This window comes from Notamacropus eugenii, chromosome 6, assembly GCF_028372415.1.
Source record: "Notamacropus eugenii isolate mMacEug1 chromosome 6, mMacEug1.pri_v2, whole genome shotgun sequence".
In the NCBI taxonomy this organism is placed as follows: Eukaryota; Metazoa; Chordata; class Mammalia; order Diprotodontia; family Macropodidae; genus Notamacropus; species Notamacropus eugenii.
In genome coordinates this window covers 62,434,176-62,458,326 of record NC_092877.1, presented here as the reverse complement: position 1 = coordinate 62,458,326, position 24,151 = coordinate 62,434,176, and the positions used below count along the sequence as shown (strand labels likewise).

General features: G+C 39.3%; 1 protein-coding gene across 3 annotated transcripts in view; it reads left to right on the top strand.

The window, feature by feature from the left end:
• SLC2A9 (solute carrier family 2 member 9) overlaps positions 1-24,151 on the top strand; it is a 327,171-nt gene that overhangs the window by 116,035 nt on the left and 186,985 nt on the right. For all 3 annotated transcript variants that reach the window (XM_072620227.1, XM_072620226.1, XM_072620225.1), the window contains one exon: positions 18,755-18,887. In XM_072620227.1, the coding sequence (XP_072476328.1) occupies positions 18,755-18,887 (133 nt within the window). The remainder of the gene's footprint in view (positions 1-18,754; positions 18,888-24,151) is intronic.

Below are 24,151 nucleotides of genomic sequence, written 5' to 3'. Positions count from 1 at the left end.
AATATAAATTTTGATCATTGGAATCTAACAAAATATCTTGGTGTTTATGAGCTACATTTCTTTTTTTTCTTCCCTACTTATTATTCTACCATTAAAAAACAAAACAAAACATGCCTTAAACCCAAATCACTCTGGCTCTCACTGATTGGACAACAATAGATCCCAGTCCAAGCCTCACATTGTCCTTATTTGAGTTTTAATGGCTCAAAGTGAGTTTAATAGAAGTTGTTTCTGTTTTGGCCAGAAACCCTGAGAGTCTTCCCCTCCCAGACAGTTTTTTTAACTAGGTAAAAGAGGACATTTTCTGCCTCATTTTTTACCTAGCCTTAATCACCGACTCAGACAATCAATACCTCAGACAAATTGAGACCTGAGAAAGACCTCAGTTTAAAAAGGCCAAGGTCTCCCACTGTACATGGGGTCATCCCCATCTTGCCACTGAACTGCAATGATTCTGGAGGAGAGAATGAGGCCGGTGACTTTGCACAGCCCTCTCTCACTTAAATCCAATTCACTTGCAAGTCAAGACATCACCTTCCTGATGTCATTGATCCTTTTTGAGAATGAAGGACAAATAACAAGTATTAACTCTAGGAAAGAAAGAGAAAGACTCTCCTGTGGAGACTAGCTCCTCAATACATCTCTGATTTTAATGACTTTTTCCCCACTCATCAAGCACATAGTATCCTGTCAGCATTCTCTCTACCAGTTAGGGTAGTGTCATGAAAAGTACTCCAGGCTTGGCTGGAAAAGTAGGCTAGCCAGTCAATAAATAATCATTTATTAAGCTCCTACTATGTGTAAAGGCACTGTGCTAGTATTGTGCTAAGTAATGGGGGCATAAAAAGAGTCCAAAGATAGTCCCTGTCCTCAAGGGGCTTATAATAGGGCTAAGATAATTAACAATTTTTAAATATGGATGACATCAAGCTATAAGACTCCACCAAAAAACAAATTAAACAGATCCTTCATCTTGTGGAATATTTTCAATGATATTAAAATTTCATTTTTTTTTCTCCATTTTTTTTTTATTTAGCTTTTAACATTCATTTTCACAAAATTTTGGGTTACAAATTTTCTCCCCTTTTCTCCCCTCCCCCCCCAAACGCCAAGCATTCTAATTGCCCCTATGACCAACTGCTCTCTCTTCTATCATCCCTCTCTGCCCTTGTCTCTGTCTTCTCTTTTGTCCTGTAGGGCCAGATAGCTTTCTATACCCCTTTACCTGTATTTCTTATTTCCTAGTGGTAAGAACATTACAGTTGATCCTAACACTTTGAGTTCCAACTTCTTTAGCTCCCTCCCTCTCCACCCCTTCCCTTTGGAAGGCAAGCAATTCAATATAGGCCAAATCTGTGTAGTTTTGCAAATGACTTCCATAATAGTTGTGTTGTATAGGACTAACTATATTTCCCTCCATCCTATCCTGTCCCCCATTACTTCTATTCTCTTTTGATCCTATCCCTCCCCATGAGTGTTGACCTCAAATTGCACTCTCCTCCCCATGCCCTCCCTTCTATCATCCCCCCCCACTCTGCTTATCCCCTTATCCTCCACTTTCCTGTATTGTAAGATAGGTTTTCATACCAAAATGAGTAGGCATTTTATTCTTTCTTTTAGTGGAATGTGATGAGAGTAGACCATGTTTTTCTCTTACCTCCCCTCTTTATCCCTCCACTAATGAGTCTTTTGCTTGCCTCTTTTATGAGAGATAATTTGCCCCATTCAATTCTCCCTTTCTCCTCCCAATATCTTTCTCTCTCACTGCTTGATTTCATTTTTTTTTAAGATATGATCCCATCCTCTTCAATTCACTCTGAGCACTCTGTCTCTATGTGTGTGTGCGTGTGTGCATGTGTGTGTGTGTAATCCCACCCGGTACCCAGATACTGAAATGTTTCAAGAGTTACAAATATTGTCTTTCCATGTAGGAATGTAAACAGTTCAACTTTAGTAAGTCCCTTATGACTTCTCTTTGCTGTTCACCTTTTCATGGTTCTCTTCATTCTTGTGTTTGGAAGTCAAATTTTCTTTTCAGCTCTGGTCTTTTCATCAAGAATGCTTGAAAATCCTCTATTTCATTGAAAGACCAATTTTTCCCCTGAAGTATTATACTCAGTTTTGCTGGGTAGGTGATTCTTGGTTTTAGTCCTAGTTCCTTTGACTTCTGGAATATCCTATTCCATGCCCTTCGATCCCTTAATGTAGAAGCTGCTAGATCTTGTGTTATCCTGATTGTATTTCCACAATACTTGAATTGTTTCTTTCTAGCTGCTTGCAATATTTTCTCTTTCACCTGGGAGTTCTGGAATTTGGCCACAATGTTCCTAGGAGTTTCTCTTTTTGGATCTCTTTCAGGCGGTGTTCTGTGGATTCCTTGAATATTTATTTTGCCCTCTGGTTCTAGAATCTCAGGGCAGTTTTCATTGATAATTTCATGAAAGATGATGTCTAGGCTCTTCTTTTGATCATGGCTTTCAGGTAGTCCCATAATTTTTAAATTGTCTCTCCTGGATCTATTTTCAAGGTCAGTTGTTTTTCCAATGAGATATTTCACATTATCTTCCATTTTTCCATTCCTCTGGCTTTGTTCTGTGATTTCTTGCTTTCTCATAAAGTCCTTAGCCTCCATCTGTGCCATTCTAATTTTGAAAGAACTATTTTCTTCAGTGAGCTTTTGAATCTCCTTTTCCATTTGGCTAATTCTGCTTTTGAAAGCATTCTTCTCCTCATTGGCTTTTTGAACCTCTTTTGCCAATTGAGTTAGGCTAGTTTTCAAGGTGTTATTTTCTTCAACATTTTTTTGGGTCTCCTTTAGCAGGGAGCTGATTTGCTGTTCATACTTTGACTTCATGTCTCTCATTTCTCTTCCCAGCTTTTCCTCCACCTCTCTAACTTGATTTTCAAAATTCTTTTTAAGCTCTTCCATGGCCTGAGCCCATTGAGTGGGCTGGGACACAGAAGCCTTGATTTCTGTGTCTTTGCCTGATGGTAAGCATTGTTCTTCCTCATCAGAAAGGAAGGGAGGAAATGCCTGTTCACCAAGAAAGTAACCTTCTATAGTCTTATTTCTTTTCCCTTTTCTGGGCATTTTCCCAGCCAGTGACTTGACCTCTGAATATTTTCCTCACACCCACCTCACCTCCTGATCCTCCCAGCCAGTGTTTGGGGTCTGAGATTCAAATGCTGCTTCCAGCCTCAGGGCTTTGGGCGGGGGCAGGGCTGCTATTCAGTGTGAGATTAAATTCAGATGCTCAGGTGAGGGCAGGGCTGCCTCTCAGGCTCAGTTCCCTCAGGGAGTTTATGCACAGACCTTCAACAATGGATCCAGGCTCCTGCCTGCTTGGAGAGCCCTGGTCTGCTGCTGTCCCTCAGCTTCTGTCTCCCGAGGGGGCCCGAGCCATGGGGGCACCCCACTCCCCCCTCGACCCGCCAAAGGGACTCTCTCACAGACACCCGTCACCTGTGGGTGGAGGTACTTGTGCGGCCGCTGGAGATCCCGTCCCTGAAGCCCGCTCGGATCTGTTCCTCTCGGTGCCGCAGCCACGGCAGGGCTGTACTCAGCTCCCAGTCCCGGCGCCCAGTCCGCAGCACGAAGGACCTTTTACGAGAGGTTTGCAGGTCTCTCCGGAACAGAAATCTCCCTCGCTCCAATGTTCTGTGGCCTCTGGGTGCAGAATTCGCCGTGAGTTACTTCTTTGTAGTTGTTCTATGGGTTGTGGGTTCGGAGCTATGTGTATGTGCGTCTTTCTACTACGCCATCTTGGCTCCGCCTGCCTAAAATTTCATTTTTTACTCAAAAAGTAAAATTCTTAACATATACCAAGGAAAGAGAGATAAGCTTTGTGTTGGAATCTCAAGGTCCCATTGAACCAAAGGATCAAGATAAAATCTATAAATACCTTGGTTTCCTTTAGGCAAGACATATTGAGAATAAAATTATCAAGATGAGTGATATAGAAGAAGTTAAGAGTCTTTCAAAATTCTGAAATCAAATATAAGTAGGAGGAAGACATTTAAAGTAATTAACTTCTACAAAATACTGGTCCAGATGTGTAGACCGGAACCAATCCACAAAATGCCTTAACGAAAACCCATACAATATTAATGAAATATAGAGCCCATCAGAAAGCAGCTATAGAAAGATTAATACTTTGATTCCTCAAGGGAAGAAGATTGATAATGGTTAGCCATGTCAAAACTCCATAGGAATAAGCAGATATCATTTCATTAAGAAATAGTAAAGCATGGTAACAGGCACACACCACTGGATTTGTCAAATATAAACCAAAGTAGCTCACCTCCAGATGAAGTCAATGAAAGGAACAAGAGTCATGAGTGGAATCTAAAGGCTCTGTGCAGGTGGCCTCTACATGAACTCGGTGAATAATATGTTGATAAAGAAATTTGAACAAATGGCTATCATGCAGATTTTCTTCTGGAAATGGAGGGATTTATGATGGCAATTTAAGACTAAGTCATTATCACAAGAAAATATAGAAGAGTTATGCTTAAAGACCTGGACTTAATGATCGATGTAGATTATTATGCAAAGGAATATGGAGACAGTATATCACTGCAGTAGGCTATAAAAACTCAGCACCTACTTAATCCCTAGTAAGACATGACCTGATGGCTGTTTTTCAGGGACTAACAGATGACAACAATAATATTAATAGCAACAAAAACTAGCGTATGTAAAAGATTTTAAGTACTTTAGATATACTATATCATTTGAGCCTCCCAACAACTCTGGGGAGTAGTCCCAATTTTTATTCTCATTTTATAGATAAGGAAATAGTCTGAGAGGGGGTTTTGTTCCCAGTGTTACACAGTGAGTAGATGTCTTAGGAAGTATTTGAACTCAGATCTTCTCGACTCCAGGCTTGATGAATGACAAGTCCCAATACCAAACTACACAAAATATCCCAGAGATATTTTATATTAATATAGAATAAATATTAATTTATTATTTATATGATCTATTAATTAATATATTTATTAATAAATAATAAATTATATAGAGCTCAAAACATTATCATGACTAAGCTCATTCAAATTGCTCACCATCTCCTGGACATAACACTGATGAAAAAATGTAATAACACTTTTTTTTAGGAGATGTCATCCCTTGTTATAGAATCAATATTTACCAAGGTCCTTCTTGTCATGTTATGAATTAGATATGACAGAGATTATTAGCCCCCATTTGCAGACAAAGAAACTAAGGTTGAGAAGGTAGTTGAGTTGCTTGTTCAGGGTTGTACAACTAGTGAATGAGAGAATTAAAAAACTCTCCATGTACTATGTCATGTTGCCCCCTCCACACACTTTGTGACATTGGCTGTAATGCCATGCTGCTTCTCAAAGCAGAGAAGGAAAAGAATGGGGCACCTGGAGAAAGGCAAAGTTTGGGCAGAGGAAACAGGGAAAAGGAAATGGAGAGTAAAATAAGAAAGACCAGAGTGGGCAATTGCTGAGCCCCATTATATGCCTGGAAAAGTCCATGGGAGATGAACTACAAATAATAAAATGATTTCAAAGAAGTTTCCAGAAAGACTGGCAAATAGCGTCTATTGTTTAATCACATATTCTGGTTTCAGGGGGACGCATTCAGCTTGACTCCAGGAAGCAATGACAGTCACAATAAGAGCTTTCAAACAATGGGATGGACAGACAGACGTGTTCAGTGTCACTGGAAGCCTTTGAGCCAAGGAAGGTTGACCATTGTTTGGAATGTCTAAAAAAGGGAGCCATGCTCCTCAAAGGGGATGGAAAAGAAATTGTCTAAGGCTCCTTATAGCTCTGAGATTCTATGACCCTGCTTTAAAGCTTATAACCACTGTGAAATATAGTACGGATACCAGTGAGAGATAAAGTGCCTTATTTAGTCTCACACAGCAGTTTGGGTCCAAGCTAGGTTTTGATCTCCGGTCTCTGGACTCCTGGTCTAACACTTTTCCCCATTATATTATACTAATGCAAACCTCACTGCCCAAACCATGAGAAGTCTTTCTCTGGTTCTCTGACTGGGGCAACGAGGCTGACGTAGGACTCTGCTATTTCTCACTGACTGACCAGCTATCTTTTCTGGCCACATTCATCCTTGAAGATTCATCCTTATTCCATTTCTTGTGTCTACATCATATCTGGTTATATATTGCCAACTGCTTACACCCACCATGCATCTGTTTCTCAGTTGCCCTCTGGATCAGTGGGGCAATGTGTCACCTGTAGCTTTGGCTTGGAAGGACCTAAGGGTTGTCATTATGGAGATCAGCTTTCATTAGAGTGGCAAAACGGTAAGCAATAGTTAAATAGAAATTCGGGTATCAGAATGCTAACTAACAAAGTGTTTAATGTGATTAGAACCAAAACAAGAAGACTCTGTAAATACATATGCAAGTAGGGAGATATATATATATATGAAAGGCAGTGTGCCAAAGTGGCTTGAGCTCCAGCCTTGCTATCAGGAAGACCTGTCTTCAAATACCACCTCTGGTACAAATATATACACACTATATGATTCTAAACAATCATCTCATCTCTAGCACCTCCAGGCAATTTTATAAACTTCTAAATTTCTGAAAAAATGTTACTTTGGATTGGTAGAAAGGGACGTTCCTTACCAGGGGTTCCCTACATCAAGTAAATTACTGGTCTGATGTGTATATATATCTATATCTATATATCTACATCTATATCTATCTTTCTATCTATCTCTATATAGATATATATCTATATCTACATATATATCTATCTATATATACACATACATATATGAACACATACTATATATACATATTATGTATGTATATTATAATATATTTTATATTATAATCCAGATTATACATGTGTATATTATATGTATATATAATATACACATATATTATGAATATATATATCTTTATGCATATATGCATGTATATATAAACAGTACCCCACTTCCCTGAAGTTACTCCTACTTGCACTCTTACTAGTGGTAGCTACAGCAGGGGACTGCCACCTCAAGTTCCTGCGGTAGTCCATAGGGATGCATTCCTAACACTTTTAGTTCACAAGGCCCCTATCAGTATGCTTCCCATTAACAGTCAGGCAGTACTCGCAAAGCAAAGGCATTTACTAAGATGGTATTGTAAGAGCAGTAGCTCCCTCTAAACCTGGGTCACACTCCCCCACAAAAACTCATAGTAACCATGGGAAAAGTGGGCACAAACTTAGAGCACAATGGTAATGAGATACATACATTGTCACCAAGGCAAGTCACATCTGTAGAACTGCAGGACCTTGGTATCCTTCCTGTCCTTGTGGAGTCCCTACACAGGTCCCCGCTGGGCATAGCATCTCTTCAGGGTAGGTCACTTGTCTGGGCTTCCAGGGTCTATTTCTCTCCATAGCTTAACTGCTGATTGCCAAGACCAGCTCTTCTTTGAGTCCATACCTAGCTCTTTTCTTTGCTGCCGAAGCAGCTTGAAGCAGCTTCTTGCCTTGAGAAACTGTCTTCTTTGTTTGAAGAGAGTGTGTATGTTACTTCCTCGACGTTTCTGACTCTCTCAAACTGATTTTCCTACTACTGGATAAGATCTCATGTTGGATGAGTAACTTCATAACTAATTGCCAAGGCTTATGGGGATGGGGAAGAGAGAAAACCTCCTCCTGTCCCCCAAGAGGTGCAGAATTAGGTATGTCCTTAACTGCTGACTCCTACCTTTACTGCCTCAGACTAGATTGTACCTTTTAAGAAGCACCCTCGGGCTATGGCCAATTATTGTTCATGCAATGGAATGCCTCTCTTATGACTCAGGGAGAGATAATAATTCCTAATGGGATAACAGTAACACCTTGTTAACTTATTAACACCTCATCCTCTATAAAATTACGATATGTGGCAGGTGGTGGTTCAGTGAAATTTGTGCTGGGTTTCAAGTTAGAAAGACCTGAGTTCAAATTCTGTCTTAGAAACTTATTGTCCGTGTAACCCTGGCCAAATCATTTAACCTTTGCTTCAGTTTTCTCAAGTATAAAATGGGAATAATGACAGCACCTACCTTCCAGGGCTGTTGTGAGGACCAAATAAGATAATACTTGTAAAATGTTTAACACGGTACCTGGCCTATAATAGGCACTTAATAAATATTCCTTCCTCTTTCCCTCCCCTCTCCCTTCCTCCATTCCTCCTTTCCTTCTCTCCTTCCTACCTTCTGTCTTTCCTCTCTCTTTCCCTTCCCTTCCCTTCCCTTCCCTTCCCTTCCCTTCCCTTCCCTTCCCTTCCTTCCTTCCTTCCTTCCTTCCTTCGTTCCTTCCTTCCTTCCTTCCTTCCTTCCTTCCTTCCTTCCTTCCTTCCTTCCTTCCTTTCTTCCTTCCTTCCTCCTTATTTCTTCCCTCCCCCTCCCTTGTCTGTCCTTCTTCCCTCCCTCCCTCCCTCCCTTCTTTCCTCCTTCTCTTTCTCCTTCTTTCCTTTCCTATCTTTTTCTCTTCCTTCTTCCCTTCCTTATTTTCTCTATATCAACTGAGTTGGGGGACTGGAGCAAGGAACCAAATCCTCATTCCCTTGCACCTATACATCTATGTGCATATAGATATACATGTCTATCAGAAACCATATTTCAGTTTGTTTTACAATGTTTGAAGATTAAATAGTTATTTGAAGGCTAGCAAATAGTTATCTATGGGTGAAATCTGGACTGGAAGTCAAGAGATGAGAACCTGATTTTTAGCTTTGCTTCTTAGTAGTTGTGTGACCTTAGACAAATGGTTCAACCTCTGTGAGTTTATGGTTCCAATATCACAGGATCATACTATTATTCTTTTTCATCTGGAAGGGATCTTAGAAATCATTTAGTTTAATCACCTAATTTTATAACTTCGAACCCCCAAAAGTGAAGTGACTCCTTTCTGAAACAAGGAGGTTGGAATAGATTTTTCTAACTCTAAAATACAATTAGTTTATGTTTTTGGGTATTCCTAGCCAGTCACTTAAAAACCTCAGAAAATATGCCAGATTGGTCTGGATACATATGCCAACTTCTGTTCACTTTCTTTTGTCTATATGTTTTCTGAGCAATTTTATTTTTTTTAATTTTTTTTGGGTGAAGAGAGTGGCCCCAAGCTAAGACAACTGTAGCAGCCACATCCCTCTTCTGACATTACTGGGATTAAACAAAAGAGATTCTAGACTTCCTTGGTTTAATGGCTCATTCCTGTCTACAAGAACTTAATAAGAGTAAATAAAACACTGTTTGGTTTTTGTTGTTACCAGGGCACAAAAGTATGACCCTGAGGGCTGGGTTCTTCATGCAAGAAAGCTGAGCTGAACAAAACCAGAAGAGTCGTGGTATATCAGAGAGAACACTGGATCAGGAATCAGAAGCTTGGCATTAAGTCCCAGCTAAGCCATTAGCTTTGAAACCTTGGGAAAATCATTTCAATTCAATGAGCCTGAATTTAGTCATTGAAAAAAATCAGAAAAAGGTTATATTTAGTAACATTTGGGATTCTTTCCACTTTTAACATTCTTCCATCCTTTCTAGCTTAAAATCTTGGTCTCCAAAAAGGTGATTAACAGGGTTTTTTTTCCCTTTCTATTGGCTTATAGCAAATGTTCACAGAAGAATGAAATCCGTAGGAAATTCAACATTTGTCAGAGCCCCAGAGTCTTGCTTGGTACAGCGGAATCAGGAAGTAGCGTAGCAAGATCTGGGCCATGGTTTGCAGCGGGGGTGGAAAACGCAATCTGTCACCATAAGGCTGAAGCTTTGGGGAAACAGGTTGAGTCAGACCCACAGTCAGCTTACAGAGATCACTGCATCCTGCTTCCTGCTGTGATACTTCCTCTCTGCCTTCACTTTTGTTTTGGTATCAGTGCTTTACAAATAGTATTAGAACTCTTACAATTGCTGCTATTACCATCAGTTCATACAAGTCTTCTTATGCTTCTCTGAATGTCTCCTATTTGTCATTTCCTATGGCTCAATCATATTCCATTAAGGTTGTAAACCAAGTATCGCCCTTTGCTATCTATCACTTTCTTGATAAGATAATTCTACAGAAAAAAGAGATTGGAAGAGGGGTTGTTTCTTAAAAGTGCAAGTTTGCTTTTGCCTGTCTCTAGGAAAGACTAGAAAAAATTTTTAAGCTTAACTGCAAATTCCAAGTTTTATAGTCCCCAAAAGAGCAAATATTCTCTTATCTCCCTTGTAAGGACTGAGGCCATCCCAGCTGCTGTCACTGAGAAACTGTTCCCCCCTAGCTATCATCATCTTTCTACTTTTATCACAGAGTTATTTAAAAAGAAAAGTGGAAATGTGGCCAGGTGACACCCTTTATCATCCATTCATAACCAACAATTTGTTTAGCCATTCTCAGTCACTTTGTTTCCAGTTCTTAGTGATCACCAACAACAAATGAATAGACCCCCCCCCCAATTTTGCTGTGAATATTTTGGATTATGTGGGGCCTTTCTGTTTTTAGCCTTGTTAGGGGGATATGCTCAGAAGTGAGTTATCTAGTTCAAAGAGTATGAACAGTTTGTCCATTTGAGTAATTTCAAATTGTTTTCTGAATGGCTGAACTGATTTACAGCTCAACCAATAGTGTATTCATGTGCCTGTCTTCCTGCAGCCCCGCCAGCAGTGGCATTGACTGTTCTCTTATTTTGTTATCTTTTCCAACTTGCTAATTATGAGAGACAGTCTCAAAGTTGTTTTAATGTGCATTTCTTTTGCTATTAGTATTTTGGAGTAATGTTTCGTATTGTTATTGATAGCTTACAGTTCTGTTTGTTTATGATGATGCAGAGCAAAGTGAGCAGAGCCTGGAAGACAATATAAATAATTAATAATAATAATTATAGTAGTAGTAGTAATAGCAGCTAACATTTATGTAGCTTTCACTGTGTGCCAGGCACCGTGCTAAGCCTGTTAAAATTATAATCTTGTTTGATCCTCATAACAACCTTGGGAAATAGGTTTAATTATTATCTCCATTTTACAGATGAGGAAACTGAGGCAAACATATGTAAAGTTATTTATCCTGGGTCACACAGCTAGTGAGTGTCTGAGGCCAGGTTTGAACTCGGCTCTTTCTGACTCCAGGCCCAGTGCTCTATCCACTGAACCACCTAGCTGCCCACATCATGAACGAAATACACAACGAATGCAACAGCGTAAGGGGAATAAAAATAAAAAGAAACTGAATACTGTATAATTATAATAAGCAAGACTTTGGAGAAGAGGTAAAAAATTGTGCCTCCTTCCTCTCATAGGAGAAACCAAGGACTATGACCTGTGGAACACTTCATATACTATCAAACACAGTCAATATACTTGTTTTGCTGAATTTTAAAACCTTTGTTGCAGGGAGGTAAATGAATATGATGCAAAAGCAAAAGATATCTATAAAAACTTCAAAGAAGAAATTTATTTATATCTTTTAGCCACATGTTCAGTTATGGCACAAATGGGACAGACCTTCTAGCCTACCATCAGTAGCCTGTTTTATAGTTGGAGGAGAGTGTAGAATGAGGAACACCCAGTACTTGTTGCTATTTTCAATTACATATGATTCTTTGTGACCCCAATTGGGATTTTCTTGGCAAAGATACTGAAGCGGTTTGCCATTTCCTTCTCCAGCTCATTTCCAGATGAGGAAATGGAGGCAAACAGAGTTCAATGACTTGCTCAGGGTCACATGGCTAGTAAGCATCTAAGGCCAGATTTAAACTCAGAAAGGTGGGTCTTTCTGACTCCAATCTTCTGACTTCCTGACTCCAAGTGATTGTGCCACCTAGCTCCCCTATGGTCCAGTACAGCTCAGAGTTAATCTCATTGTGTTATACATTTACAGTTAGAAGGAGCCATCTAACCCCTTCATTTTACAGATGAAAAGACTGATTCCTAAGGAAGTTGTGACTTGCCCCCAGTCAGACCAGTACTAAGCATCAGAAATAGAGTTTTTCTATTGTAACACTACCACCGCTACCACCATGGTAATGATTTTCATTTAGCCAGGTTGCTACTCATGGACCAATTTTCCTGCTCCTTTGGGTATGGACTTCCATCCTCATCTTTCTCCAGACAGACCACTTGCTAGATCTCATCTCGTCTCTCTCTGCTTCTCAAGGGCAAATTTCTAGCAAAAGATCATTCAGGAGTCATCATACACTTTATGAATTCAGTTTTGACTCAAAGTCAAATCAACAAGTATTTACCAAATGTCCACTGTGTGCCAGGCTCTGTGCTAATTGTTTGAGAAATAAACGAAAGTTAGAACAAGCCATCCTTGCTCTTGAGGAGTTCACAGTCCAATGGAGGAGGCAACATGCTGTGTACAAATAGGGTAAAGTGGAGATAATATTAGAGGGAAGTCACTAAATTTAAGGAGGATTGAGAAAGGCATCTTGCAAAAGCTGGGACTTTAGCTGAGACTTGAAGGAGGTGAGGGAAGCCTGAAGGCAGAGATGAAGAGAAAAAGTGGTTCAAGTATGGGAGATGACAAACAATTTATACATTCAGGAGATGGAGTACCTTGTGTGAGGAACAGCTAGGAGGCCAGTGTTACATGTATATGGAAAGGAGGCTGGAAATGTAAGATGGATCCAGATTTTAAAGATGTTTAAAAGCTAAACAGAGAACTTGAGAACCCCAGGGATACCATACCGTTCCTGGAGGTACTTCAGATAATGATTGGTACCTACTTAGGTCTAGACCAATGACCCAAGAAACTAATCCTCTGTGGGTACAAATGTAGAAACATTGTGAAGTATTAGGCCTGAAAAATAACCTATTTTCTTTCTTCTTAATTGTGTTGGGAATTGTTTGGCTGCTGCTGTATCATTCACCAATTATGTGGGAGTTGGAGAAATGAATCAGATTCCACATCTTGCCCTGCCAGATCCGTTGCCTGAAACAGATATAGACTTTATTGAGCTATATCGCTCACTCTTCAGAGTAAAGGCTGTTGGGTTTTTTTTGTTTGTTTGTTTTAGTGTTGTCATTGCAGAGAAGGAACCTTCACATACGATTGAAGGGCCATTGATTAAGAGCTGGAGGGACTACAGAGGCCATATAGTCTACCCTTGTTATTTGTTAGATAGAAAACTTGAGGGTCATGAAAGTTGAGCAGCTTGCTTGAGGTCACAAATATAATAACATGATTGGGATATAAATGAATCCAAGTCCTCAGTTACCAAATCCAACACTCATTTTATTGCATTACGAACTACATATTGTGGGGAGATAAGACACTGAGACATACTTATAATGGTATGGAGTGGGGAAAAAAGAGACAAGAACATAGAATGCTTGATACAAAACTTAAATTGGTGGGGAGAGAAAATAGGCAATTAACTATGAAGGAAAAAGGATTAAAAAGACAGACAGGGCAGATTAAGAATCCAGACAGAAGTCGTGTCTTCTTTTTTGCTCTCTTTTTACAAAATATATATATTTTCTGGACTTCCATTTAGTAGGAGTCTTCAAGTGGAGTCAGTCAAGAAGGAAAGACTAGAAGAACATTTGCTGAGTATATTGTCGAGGAGATGGTCTCCCAGCTTTGAGATTCTCTAACATTGACCTCTAAGGCCTTGCCTACCACTGCTGAATGGGCAGGTGTACATGGGAACCTTGGAATATTACATTCAACACTGAGTGAGCTGGGGGAAGAAGACTGAAGTCCACATGCAATGGGCCCACACTGGATTTAGTAGAAGCTTTCAGCCAAGGCCATCTCACTAAGTTACTACCTCTAAGATGAGGGAGAGACTTTGATTAAGGACAGGGAGGAATGCTGTCTGTGCTACAGAATTTATGAGCTGACTATCAGGACAGGGTAGGATGACCACACCAATTTCTTAGCAAAGTGTGAAAGTGAGGAATACCTGGAACTGCTATAAAGGACTGAATCTTTGTGGTTTTCACATAGAGCTTGCCAAAATTCCTGTACCTTATCTATTGACCCAGTACTTTTTTCCTGGCTTGATGTTCTTGGCTTCTGGATCTCCAGACCACTTGGATTTGGGGATTTCTTGTCTCTTCTGGATCCTGACTCAAACTTCTTATTTTTTTTCTCTAGGGAGGATCCTCTTTATTACATCCTCTAGGAATGTCCCAATCACCAAGATGTTCCAATTTCTAAAAAACCATTTTATACTTAAATATATCTAATGTTTTCTTTGCCATCTTCTCCTTTTGCTTAAAAGACAAAGTGCATCTTTGTCTTGAATTATTTGCTTTTGATCTATTCTCCCCCTGTCTCCTCCCTCTCCCAACTGCCTTGTAATTGAAAGTCTCTGCAAACATCCCCCACAGTTCACTTATTTGTAATTCTTATAGGAAATGGATGAAGAAGAATGATGTCTCAGTTTTTATAATCAGGATTTTATTACAATATTTAAAGCTGCATTATGCATAAAGGACATTGCAAGAAATGAATTAAAATGATGTTCTTTGGTTTGTCTTTAAGAATGAGACTTGTACTTCATGCCCGGCAGAGAAGTTAAGCCATCTTACAAAAGTAATCAAGACCCACCAGGCTGTGATGCTTCCACTGTTCCAACTGAAAAATATCTACAGTCATCTTTCAATTATCCACACTGTTACAGATAAACAATGGCCCAGATAATGCTGTGTGTAGAATCAAATCTAAGTATTTTTTAGTCTCTCATTCAAAGGCTTTGACCAGTTGAACCAAACTATCTTTACAGTTTTTATCTTGCACTTTTCTCCATGTACTGTAACATGTCCCAGCTAAGCTAGATAACTACCATCGCTCTCTATGTGGCCTACACTTTCCAACCTGTATGTCTTTGGTCACCCCATATTCTAAGTGTGAAATACCACTTATCTCCACTGCCTGCTGACAATCCTCCAAGGTCCAACTTAAAAGCAACCTTTTCTATGAAATCTTCTTTGATCCTCAGCATAGGAAATGATCTTTACTTCCTCAGAATTCTTAGAACACTTGATTTTTTTAAAGAATGTTTTTATTTTGTCTCAATACATGTAACAGCAATTTTAACATTCATTTTTAAAAATAATTTTTGAATTCTAAATTCCTTCCTTCCCTCTCTCCTCTCCCCCTTCATTGAGAAGGCAAGTACTTAGATATAGATTATATATGTACAGTCATGCAAAATATTTTATATTAGTCATGTTGCAAAAGGGAACACAGACCAAAAAGAGAAAGGAAGGAAGGAAGAGAAAAGAAAAAAAAAGAAAAAGAAATAAAAAAGAATGCTTTGATCTGCACTCAGACTCTTTCTTTCTCTGCCATTGGAAAGTATTTTCCATTGTGAGTCCTTTGGAATTGTCCTAGAGAACTTTAAAACTCTACTATGCAATTTTCTTTCATCATCAGGAAAATAAAGAGATTGAGTTAGATAATCTCCAAGATCTCTTTCAGTTAAAATCTATGGTCCATGATCCATGTTGTTTTATAGCTATTTGCTTATTTCTTGGCCCCTCTATTTTAAGCTCTGTGATGATGGTTATGCCTATAAAAATAAGAGCTTACAAGACATTAACTCAGCCTTACAGTTAAAGTGTCCTATATTTCATTTATACTTCTAAACAACTTATGAGATAAGTCGCTCAAGTATTAGTATCCCCATTTTACAGGTATGGAAATTGAGGCTCAAGAGGTGACACTTTTGCCCAAAGTTGCAATGCTAGTCATATGGCAGAACCAAGTTTCAAACCCAAGTCTCCTGATTCCAAGTTCAAGACTCTTCCGATTATGGAACTTTCATATTTTATCTGCCTATCCTGTGCACATATCCCAGTATAATTTGTATTATAATTATTTCTATTCAATATTCCCTACTGCAAAAGAAACCCCGAAAGGACATTATTAAGTATAATAGCTTATTTGCAGTTATACTTTACTTAGAGTTTACAAAGCGCTTTATAGACATCTCATTTGTTGGTAATGTAGGAGAGTCTCAAAGAACGTGAGACTGGTAGGCAGAAGACCTGGGTGCTAAGGCTGGTTCTACCCTTAATTAATTGGGTCTCAGTTTCCTTGCCTGTTTAAGTATAATTGTTGAACAAGCCATTATCTAAAAGTCTGTTTCATCACTAACTATATGAATGTTTCCTATTCATCGGCCTCCTCCAAATCCACCTTAGCACTTAGCACAAGGACTGAGAGAGAGTAGATAAGGAACAAATGTTTTCTGTTGGTTGCCATCAAATGTCTGTCCTCCACTTTCAGGGTCAGTGGCCAGGGGCAGTCTGATGGGAGTAAAATCAGCAAGCAGTAGCTTCACAGGAGATCATTAAGGGCCTTTCCAATAACAGTCTTCTTGGAGTCTCATCACAGACCCTGAAGGCTTCATTGACCTGCCTTAGACAATAGATTGTGCCTTCTCAGTCCTATCTGTTGGCTAAAGGTCGTTTTCCAGCTCCTACCTATAATCAAGAAATATAGGTTGTGGAGTAATAGACCAGAGAATGTGAAAGCTGAAAGGCATTTTAAGGGATTGTTTGTTTTACAGAAGTGGAAAATTAAGCCCCCTGTGGGGTGAATAAATTATACAAGGTCATTGGTAGAATGCAGGAAGTTAAATATCTGAACCTGCACCTTTGGATTCCAAATCTAGTAATATTTCTATTTAGCTCAACAAGCAAATGGTGTAAAACACCAAGCTGGGGAAAGTGAGGTATAATAAAGAAGGATTGCAGAACCATTAAATACTGGAGCTAGAAGGACTTTAAAATTTCTTCTGTTTAGTACAAGTTTTTTGTTTTGCAGAGAAGGAAAATGAGCCCTGGAGAAGCAAAAATAATCCCACCACATTTAACTAATGATCTGACTGAGATGAGAACCCAGGTCTTATTTATTTGCAGTTCAAAATACAGGATGTTCCAAACGTCTTAGTGCAGAGTTTAGTTACTAAAGCTTAAAGCTGTACTAAGGTTTTTTGAAACACCCTACCTCATTTATTCATTTAACAATACATTTTTGTTAGACACTGGGAGAGAAACCAGTAAGACAACACACACATGCACACACATACACACATATACATGTCTATGTATTTATCACAAACTTTAGAGTCTAGTACTGGCATAAGACCAAAAAAAAAAATAGATGATTATAACACGTGCTAAGTGGAGAGATGCAAAATAATGTGTTTTGCGGATTTTGGGGGAAAGAATTGTTCCTGCTGGTGACCAGGTGACCAGGGAAGGCTTCAGCCAGGAGATAACATTTGAAATGGGCTTTAAAGGAAAGGTAAAGAGTTAACATGAAGAAATCAGGAAGAAGGGCATCATTGGCATAGAAAACAACATGAACAAAGACCTAGAGGAGGGAGGAGCACGTGAAGAGCTAGGGCAGAAAAAGATGAGACGAGGCTGGAAAGATGTTCTGAGGGAAGCCATTTGTAAACTATGCCTCCTCACCAGGCATAGTTTTTGCCCTTGAGGAGTTTATATTCCTTTTGGGGAGATGATATGCATATTCAGACATGAGACATGGAATCCTAAAGACATTATGTTTAGACTAAAGTACTGATTTTTTTGGCCTCTTTTTTCTGGTCCATCCTAATCCTACCATTCTCTATTGTATGTTCTAGTATTCCTTTTAAGTCTTGAAAACCCTTGACCTTTTTGCTTAATCAATGTGTTAAATTGGACATTTCTAGACATGAAGTCAGGATCACTGAAATCACTGGAAGAGAGATCAATATGTATCTTTACAGTCAGGGAAGGCTTTATGGAGGAATTGAGATACATTTATTTTGGGCATCCATGGCATGGACAATGGAAGTCAGAGGTATCCCATACTGCATCTGCTAAATCCAATGACCTTTCTTATTCCACTTGCCCTCTTCTGTGGAACAGAGGAGGAAAGGTCAAAAGTCAAGAACAGAGGTAGGAAAGAAGTTGGCATGGTGACCTGGACACCTCCTTACACGGTTATTCAAGGCAGAAACTCACTAATCAGAGAAGAGGGCTGTAGAAGTGAGGCATCTGCAGAATTGGAACTCCTGTCTCTGAGTCAAATGCTCTAGACTCTTGTTCCAAAGTCAAAAGCAATATTCAACAGGGAATAATTCTTCCTACCCCATTTCCCATAGTCTGTTCTAATTGCAGCTGCCTGCTAACTCACATGTGGTAGGAACTTAATAAATATGAACCTGACACTAAATGACTTTGAGGTCAAGTTTACATTGTCAAAATATGATCGAGGATTAAATCAGTTACAAGGGACAGGTTTGCCTATCACCTAGAACAGAGTTTCTTGGTAAAGATGAATTCTGTACATTGCTTTCCATATCTAAAGATTAAATTGAGTAATAGATTTACAGTCAAACAATTTGGGTTTGAGACCTGACTCTGCCGCATGGTATCTGTGACCAAGGGTAGATCACTTCATGCCTTAAGACAGCAATATCCTCATTTGAAAATAGAGATAGAAACTTTGTTACCAACCTCCCAGAGATTTGAGGAAGGTGCATTGCAATACTTAAAATGCTATATAAATGTGAATTTTGATAATTATACCCATTGTACAGATGAAGAAGCTGTGATCAAGAAAGGTTAAGAAATACATTATAGAACATGAGCTGCTCTTGGCTGGGTTTGGGTTGGGTTGGGTGAGGTAGGGTAGGGCACCATGGCAACTTGTGCAAGAAAGTGATGGTGTTTGTCCCTCAATGCTGATAGGTATCTCTGTTCCCCTCACCCAGAATGATTCTCCTAGTCATCCCCAAAGTAAAATCCTTACCAACTTCTTTATGTCTTATTTGAAGGAGTCGCTATGGCCTTACTTGTTTGGCATGATCATTGTTCCTGCCTTGGTCCAACTTGCGATTCTCCCTTTTCTGCCAGAGAGTCCACGGTATCTGCTCTTTGAAAAGCATGATCGGGATGGTGCAGAAAAAGGTAAGGGCTTGTTTTGTCCCACACTGTACAGGACTGGTCCTGTCCTTGAATCTGGGCATGTGGTGTGGCCAGGTCATGGAGCAGAAGTATACATATACACACATAGACCTATATACATACATATACACAGTACACATATACACATATACATACCTGTACACATATTTGCATGTATACATATATACATGCATAGACACACTTACACACACAAATACAGATATCCATACACACATACAAATCTGTGGCTTTCCTTTCCACTTGAAAGAAAATTTGAAAGAGAAAGAGGTAGATTTCTTTCTATTTGAGTGATTGTATTATGTGACAAATTGGAGGAAGTATTGTCCTTGCGGTCGGGAGCCCTGCATCTGAGATCTGACCATGTGAACTTGGGCAACTTATTTAACTTAACTTCCAATTTCCTCACCTGAAAAACAGAGAGAATAGCACTTATTCTATTAGAGAATTACACAGTGTTGGAGCTGGAAGAGACCTAGAGGTCTTCTGGCTCAACGCCTTCATTTTATAGATGAGGAAACTGAGGCGCTAAGAGGCCGAGGACCTACCCTAAATTTCTTGTTGTTATTGCTCAGTTATTTTCAGTCACGTCTGATTCTTCATAATCTGAGTTGGGGTTTTCTTGGCAGATACTGGAATGGTTTGCCATTTCCTTTTCCAGCTCATTTTACAGATGAGGAAACTGAGGCCAACAGGGTGAAGTGATTTCCCAGGATCACACAGCTAGTATGTCTGAGATCAGATTTGAATTCAGGTCTTCCTGACTCCAGGCTTGGTGCTCTATCCATGGTGCCACCTAGGTGCCCTCAAACCGTAAGTTTACATCATAGTTAATGGAGAAGGCAGAATTTGAAACCAGATCTCTGCATACAAAGCCTGTTTTTTCTGCTATACCATACTATCTACCTCATGGGCTATGGTGATGTTCAAAGAAGATAAAAGTTGCTTGTGACTTTTCTCACACCGAGCCTCAGTTTCCTTTTCTATAAAATGAAGAGGTTTGATATGACATCCAAGTTCCTTCCAGTTTTAATAATCTATGACTCTATAACACTGTGATTTTATATAATGCAAAATACTTTGTAAATTGCAAGAGTTTAATACATGTGGGGTTACTTTTATTTTTTCTTCTTACACTGCAAGTTCTTGTTCTAAGTTCTGCAAGTGTACTAATGTATGTGGAGATATATCTACAACAGTCATTAACTATGGTTTTTGCCTTAAATCTACAATAACATTTTACATTGATTTAGTTTAGTGTTTTAGGATTTATGTTCGGTTTGTCTGTAAGTTTGAAATTTCAAATATATAACTATACAGTGGAATCATTGAACCCCTCCACATTTTCAGGGTCCTCAGGAAGATGAACCTGGCTGGAGCCTGGGAATAGTTCTTTTAGATGGTATTAATACATTAGAAAGTTGTTAAGAATTTCAAACATAGCCATAGTGGTTATGACATGTGAAAAGGCCTCTGGAACATACAACATAGAATGTTAGAGCTGGAAGGATCTAAAAGAGAAATTTTTTTACAACCATCTCCTTCCGTGCATACTGCCTCCTGTTTCCAATGATACTGCCCAATAACCATAGATATAAATGACAGAAAAAATGAGAGAAGTTGCATTAGCTCCATTCTTAGCTGGTGAAATGTCCATACCCCAAAGAGCAGAAGAGATGAAGGCAGAATCTTCTCCCATAGTATATAGAGGATGTTGATAATTCCTCTTGCAAGAATTGAGAATTAAAGACTCTCCATTCACAAAACCATTGGAAACACTCTTGAATGAAGGTATTCTGACACTAGAAGTTAAGAGAGCTCTAGTCCCCTTGGCTCTAGTTAGGTGGTGATTAAGACTTAGAAGAGGCACCCAACCCTGTTATTTTGGGGGTTTGCTTGTCTTGAGTGGTCTAGGACTTAAGTCAATATGAAGGAATGGCCACATTCCCAGGACTCAGTGGACTGATCACCAAGGAGTAAGGGAGGCAACTATATGGGTCATAAGATTAGGAAGAAGCCTGAACAGACAAAGAGTGCAGTCTGAGAAGATTAAGGAGATGTAATCCTGGGGGCGGAAAGGGGAAGGAAGGAAAGAATTTCCTATTGAGGAGCAATAAGGAATGAATATCTTTTTAAGCAATCCTGTACCTCTCATATTATTTCTACCTTTCATAATGATCTTTCTGACAATGAAATACTAAACTGGAGAGGACAGAGGGATGTAACAGGGACACCAAAAATATGATGTCCAAGGAAAATGTGAGAAGCAGATAAATCCTCCCTTAAGAGATATTACTCTATGTAATCTCAGAAATATAGAATTTGATTTCAAGGCCTTAAAAGGAACTGTCTTGTTGAATTTAGCTTGGAAACATTACTTGTCTTCATTCTCTTTCTTATGCTCACCCTTCCTCTAACACAATCACTTTTTCCTTGACTGTCACAAGTCTTCTAATTACTTTCCCTGATGCATTGGGCTTTTCCATTCCATCTGTCACCCAGGTACTTAAATGATTATTCCTAAAGCAGGGATCTGATCATGTCGTGCCCTAAAGCATTCTGTGGTTTCCTCTGGGATAAAATACCAACCACTTTACCCTGATATTAGGACATTCTACACTCTAGATCTGAACTTCCTTTCTAACCTTATTTCTTGTTCATTCATTCTTTCATACTCCAGTTTGTTTTTGTTACCATTTCCTGTTGGCTTTTCCCCCTCTTTTTCTCCACATTTTTATACCATCCTTCATTCCTGAACCAGATTCCCTCCTCACTTCCTGGTAAAGTCCTCTTCCTTTAAGACTCATAGTCAATAACTTTTCATCTTTTTGCCTCTCAAATATTCAAATATTCTCAATTTTTTGCTTCTCAAATATTCCTAGGGCACTTAGGTGACTTGGCTCTCCCTTTCTCCCCTGGTCACATTTTCCTTGTATATCATGCCTTTTTGTGTATTTCTGTTGCATCCCTTTGTCCTTTCCCCACCAATTACGTTATATTATATTATATTTATTTATTATATTATATTATATTATAATTAGGTCAAAGACTATGTTGTTTTTCATTTCAATATCCCCAGCACTGTCCATGAGATCTTGCACACAGTGTTTATTGATTTGAATGGGACAGAGAAGTCTTTTTATCCATGGTGAATTACTATGACTTGGGAGAATAGAAGAAGCAGTGGAAAGAATGGAATTTGAACTCAGGCTTTGGTATTAACTAGGTGACCATGAACAGGTTGTTTAACTGGTCCTTCCCACCCCCACCCCCCAGCTTCTGTCTCCTTATCTATAAAATAGGAACAATAACACTTGTCCTAACAACTTCATAGAGTAGTCAGGAGAACACTGAAGACCTAGAAGTGATACTCAGACTCGAGCTGTTGTTATTGTGAGGACATTGAGACTTAGTGAGGGGACACGGCTCACTTACGTGCCGTCACTGATTTCAGAATACCCTGGGAAAACTCAAAGAATAAAGAAATCCAGTGCGACACCCCCACCTCTGTAAAAGTCAAGCTTTCCCTTCTAACAGGAGCTTTATGTCTTAAAAAAGGCTGAAACCGTCTATCTTAGGTAAGGTTTGCCTAAGGTGCCCAGCAAAACTTAGCCCTGGGCCTGCTGTCATGTCCTGTACAGAAGTACTCTTGATTAAAGAGTCATGCCAGGCTCAAGTCTGATTCATTAAGACACATCCTGGCTTACAGGCAAGTCATGATACTTCCAACAGACTACCAGGAGGAGCAAATCGTACAGCCCTGGACCATGAATCCTCAGACATTAGCGCACCTAGAACATCAAATGTTAGTGCTGAAAGGGACCTCAAGATAGAGTACACAGAATGCCAGCACTTCAAGGGACCTCATTGTAGTTATTTGTCCTCTGTTCTCGAAGAGGAGAGTGATGGGAGGGTGATGTCTTGACTTGCAAGTGAATTAGACTTAAGTGAGGCAGGGCTGCCAGAGTTACCAGCTTCACTTTCTCCTCCACAGCCATCTGGGTCCAGTGGCAAGATATAGATCAGGAAGACTGGAGATGATCCAGGATGAGTGATAGACTTTTATAAGTTAAGGTCTTTTCCAGGTCTCTGGAAATACCCTTTTAGTGATTAAGGTTAGGTTAGAAATGAGGCAAAGATGGCCTCTTTTTATCTAGCTAAATAAAAAAAACTGGGAGGGGCAGACCCTTGGGGTCTTTTATCTATTAGGGAATATCCATTGTTAATAAGTAGGACAAAGGATGCTAGAACTATGAGGAATATGAGAATACCAAACATCTCCCTCCCTCCAGAACCTTGGACTCCATCCTTGGATCCTATGGTTCTAGTAGGTGAGCTTTTCCCTTGCTGTGAAGGGACCAGACCTCTGGACCACTTCTTGGCTCACCGTACCTGGCAAGTACTTTCCTTTTGCTTTCTAGCAGCATCTTTTAAAATGTTTCCCCCTCCTTTAGAATATAAGCTCCTTGAGGGGAGAGGCTTCTTTGTTTGCTGATATCTGTATTCCCGTAATTTAGCACAGTGCCTAATGCATATTGAATACTTAATAAATGCTCTTCCATCTCTCTCTGTATGTATGTATATATATATATATATGTATATGTATGTACCTATATCTATCTACCTATCTAGCACTCTATCACAGAATGTTAGCTCTGGTAGAGACTGATAAAAAGAATATAGAATGTCATAGGTATAAGAGACCTAACATATTAGAGAAAGTAACATATTAGAGCTGTAAGGGGCCTTAGAATACAGAACATAAAGTAGAGGAGCTTCAAGGGATCCCAAGATATAAAAGATACATCAGAGATGAAGTAATCTTTAGTACCTAGAACATAAAATGTTAAAACTGAAAGGAAACAGAGTGTAGAATGTAATAGAGCTGGAAGATACTTTAACCTATGAATATTATAGAGAAGAAAGAGACGTTAGAGATCCTCTTCTCTGCTCTCATTATTTTACAGATGAGAAGATGAGGTCAAGGGAGATAACTGGCTCTTCTTGGGTGACATGGTGAATTGATAGCAGAGTTCCAGACTAAACCTTCTTTCTATCACTTTCCATCCTCTCATTCCTTTAAACTCTTTTTTTTTCTAAGCAGGAAAAGATGTGCAATGTTCTCATGAATGTGATGGCATCACCACCACACTCGCCCCCACTATTCTTTCCTTTTGGCTGACAGACGATTTCCCATTTCCTCACTTTCTCATTTCAACAGACCTAGTGCAGCCCGTTGTCTGCTTATG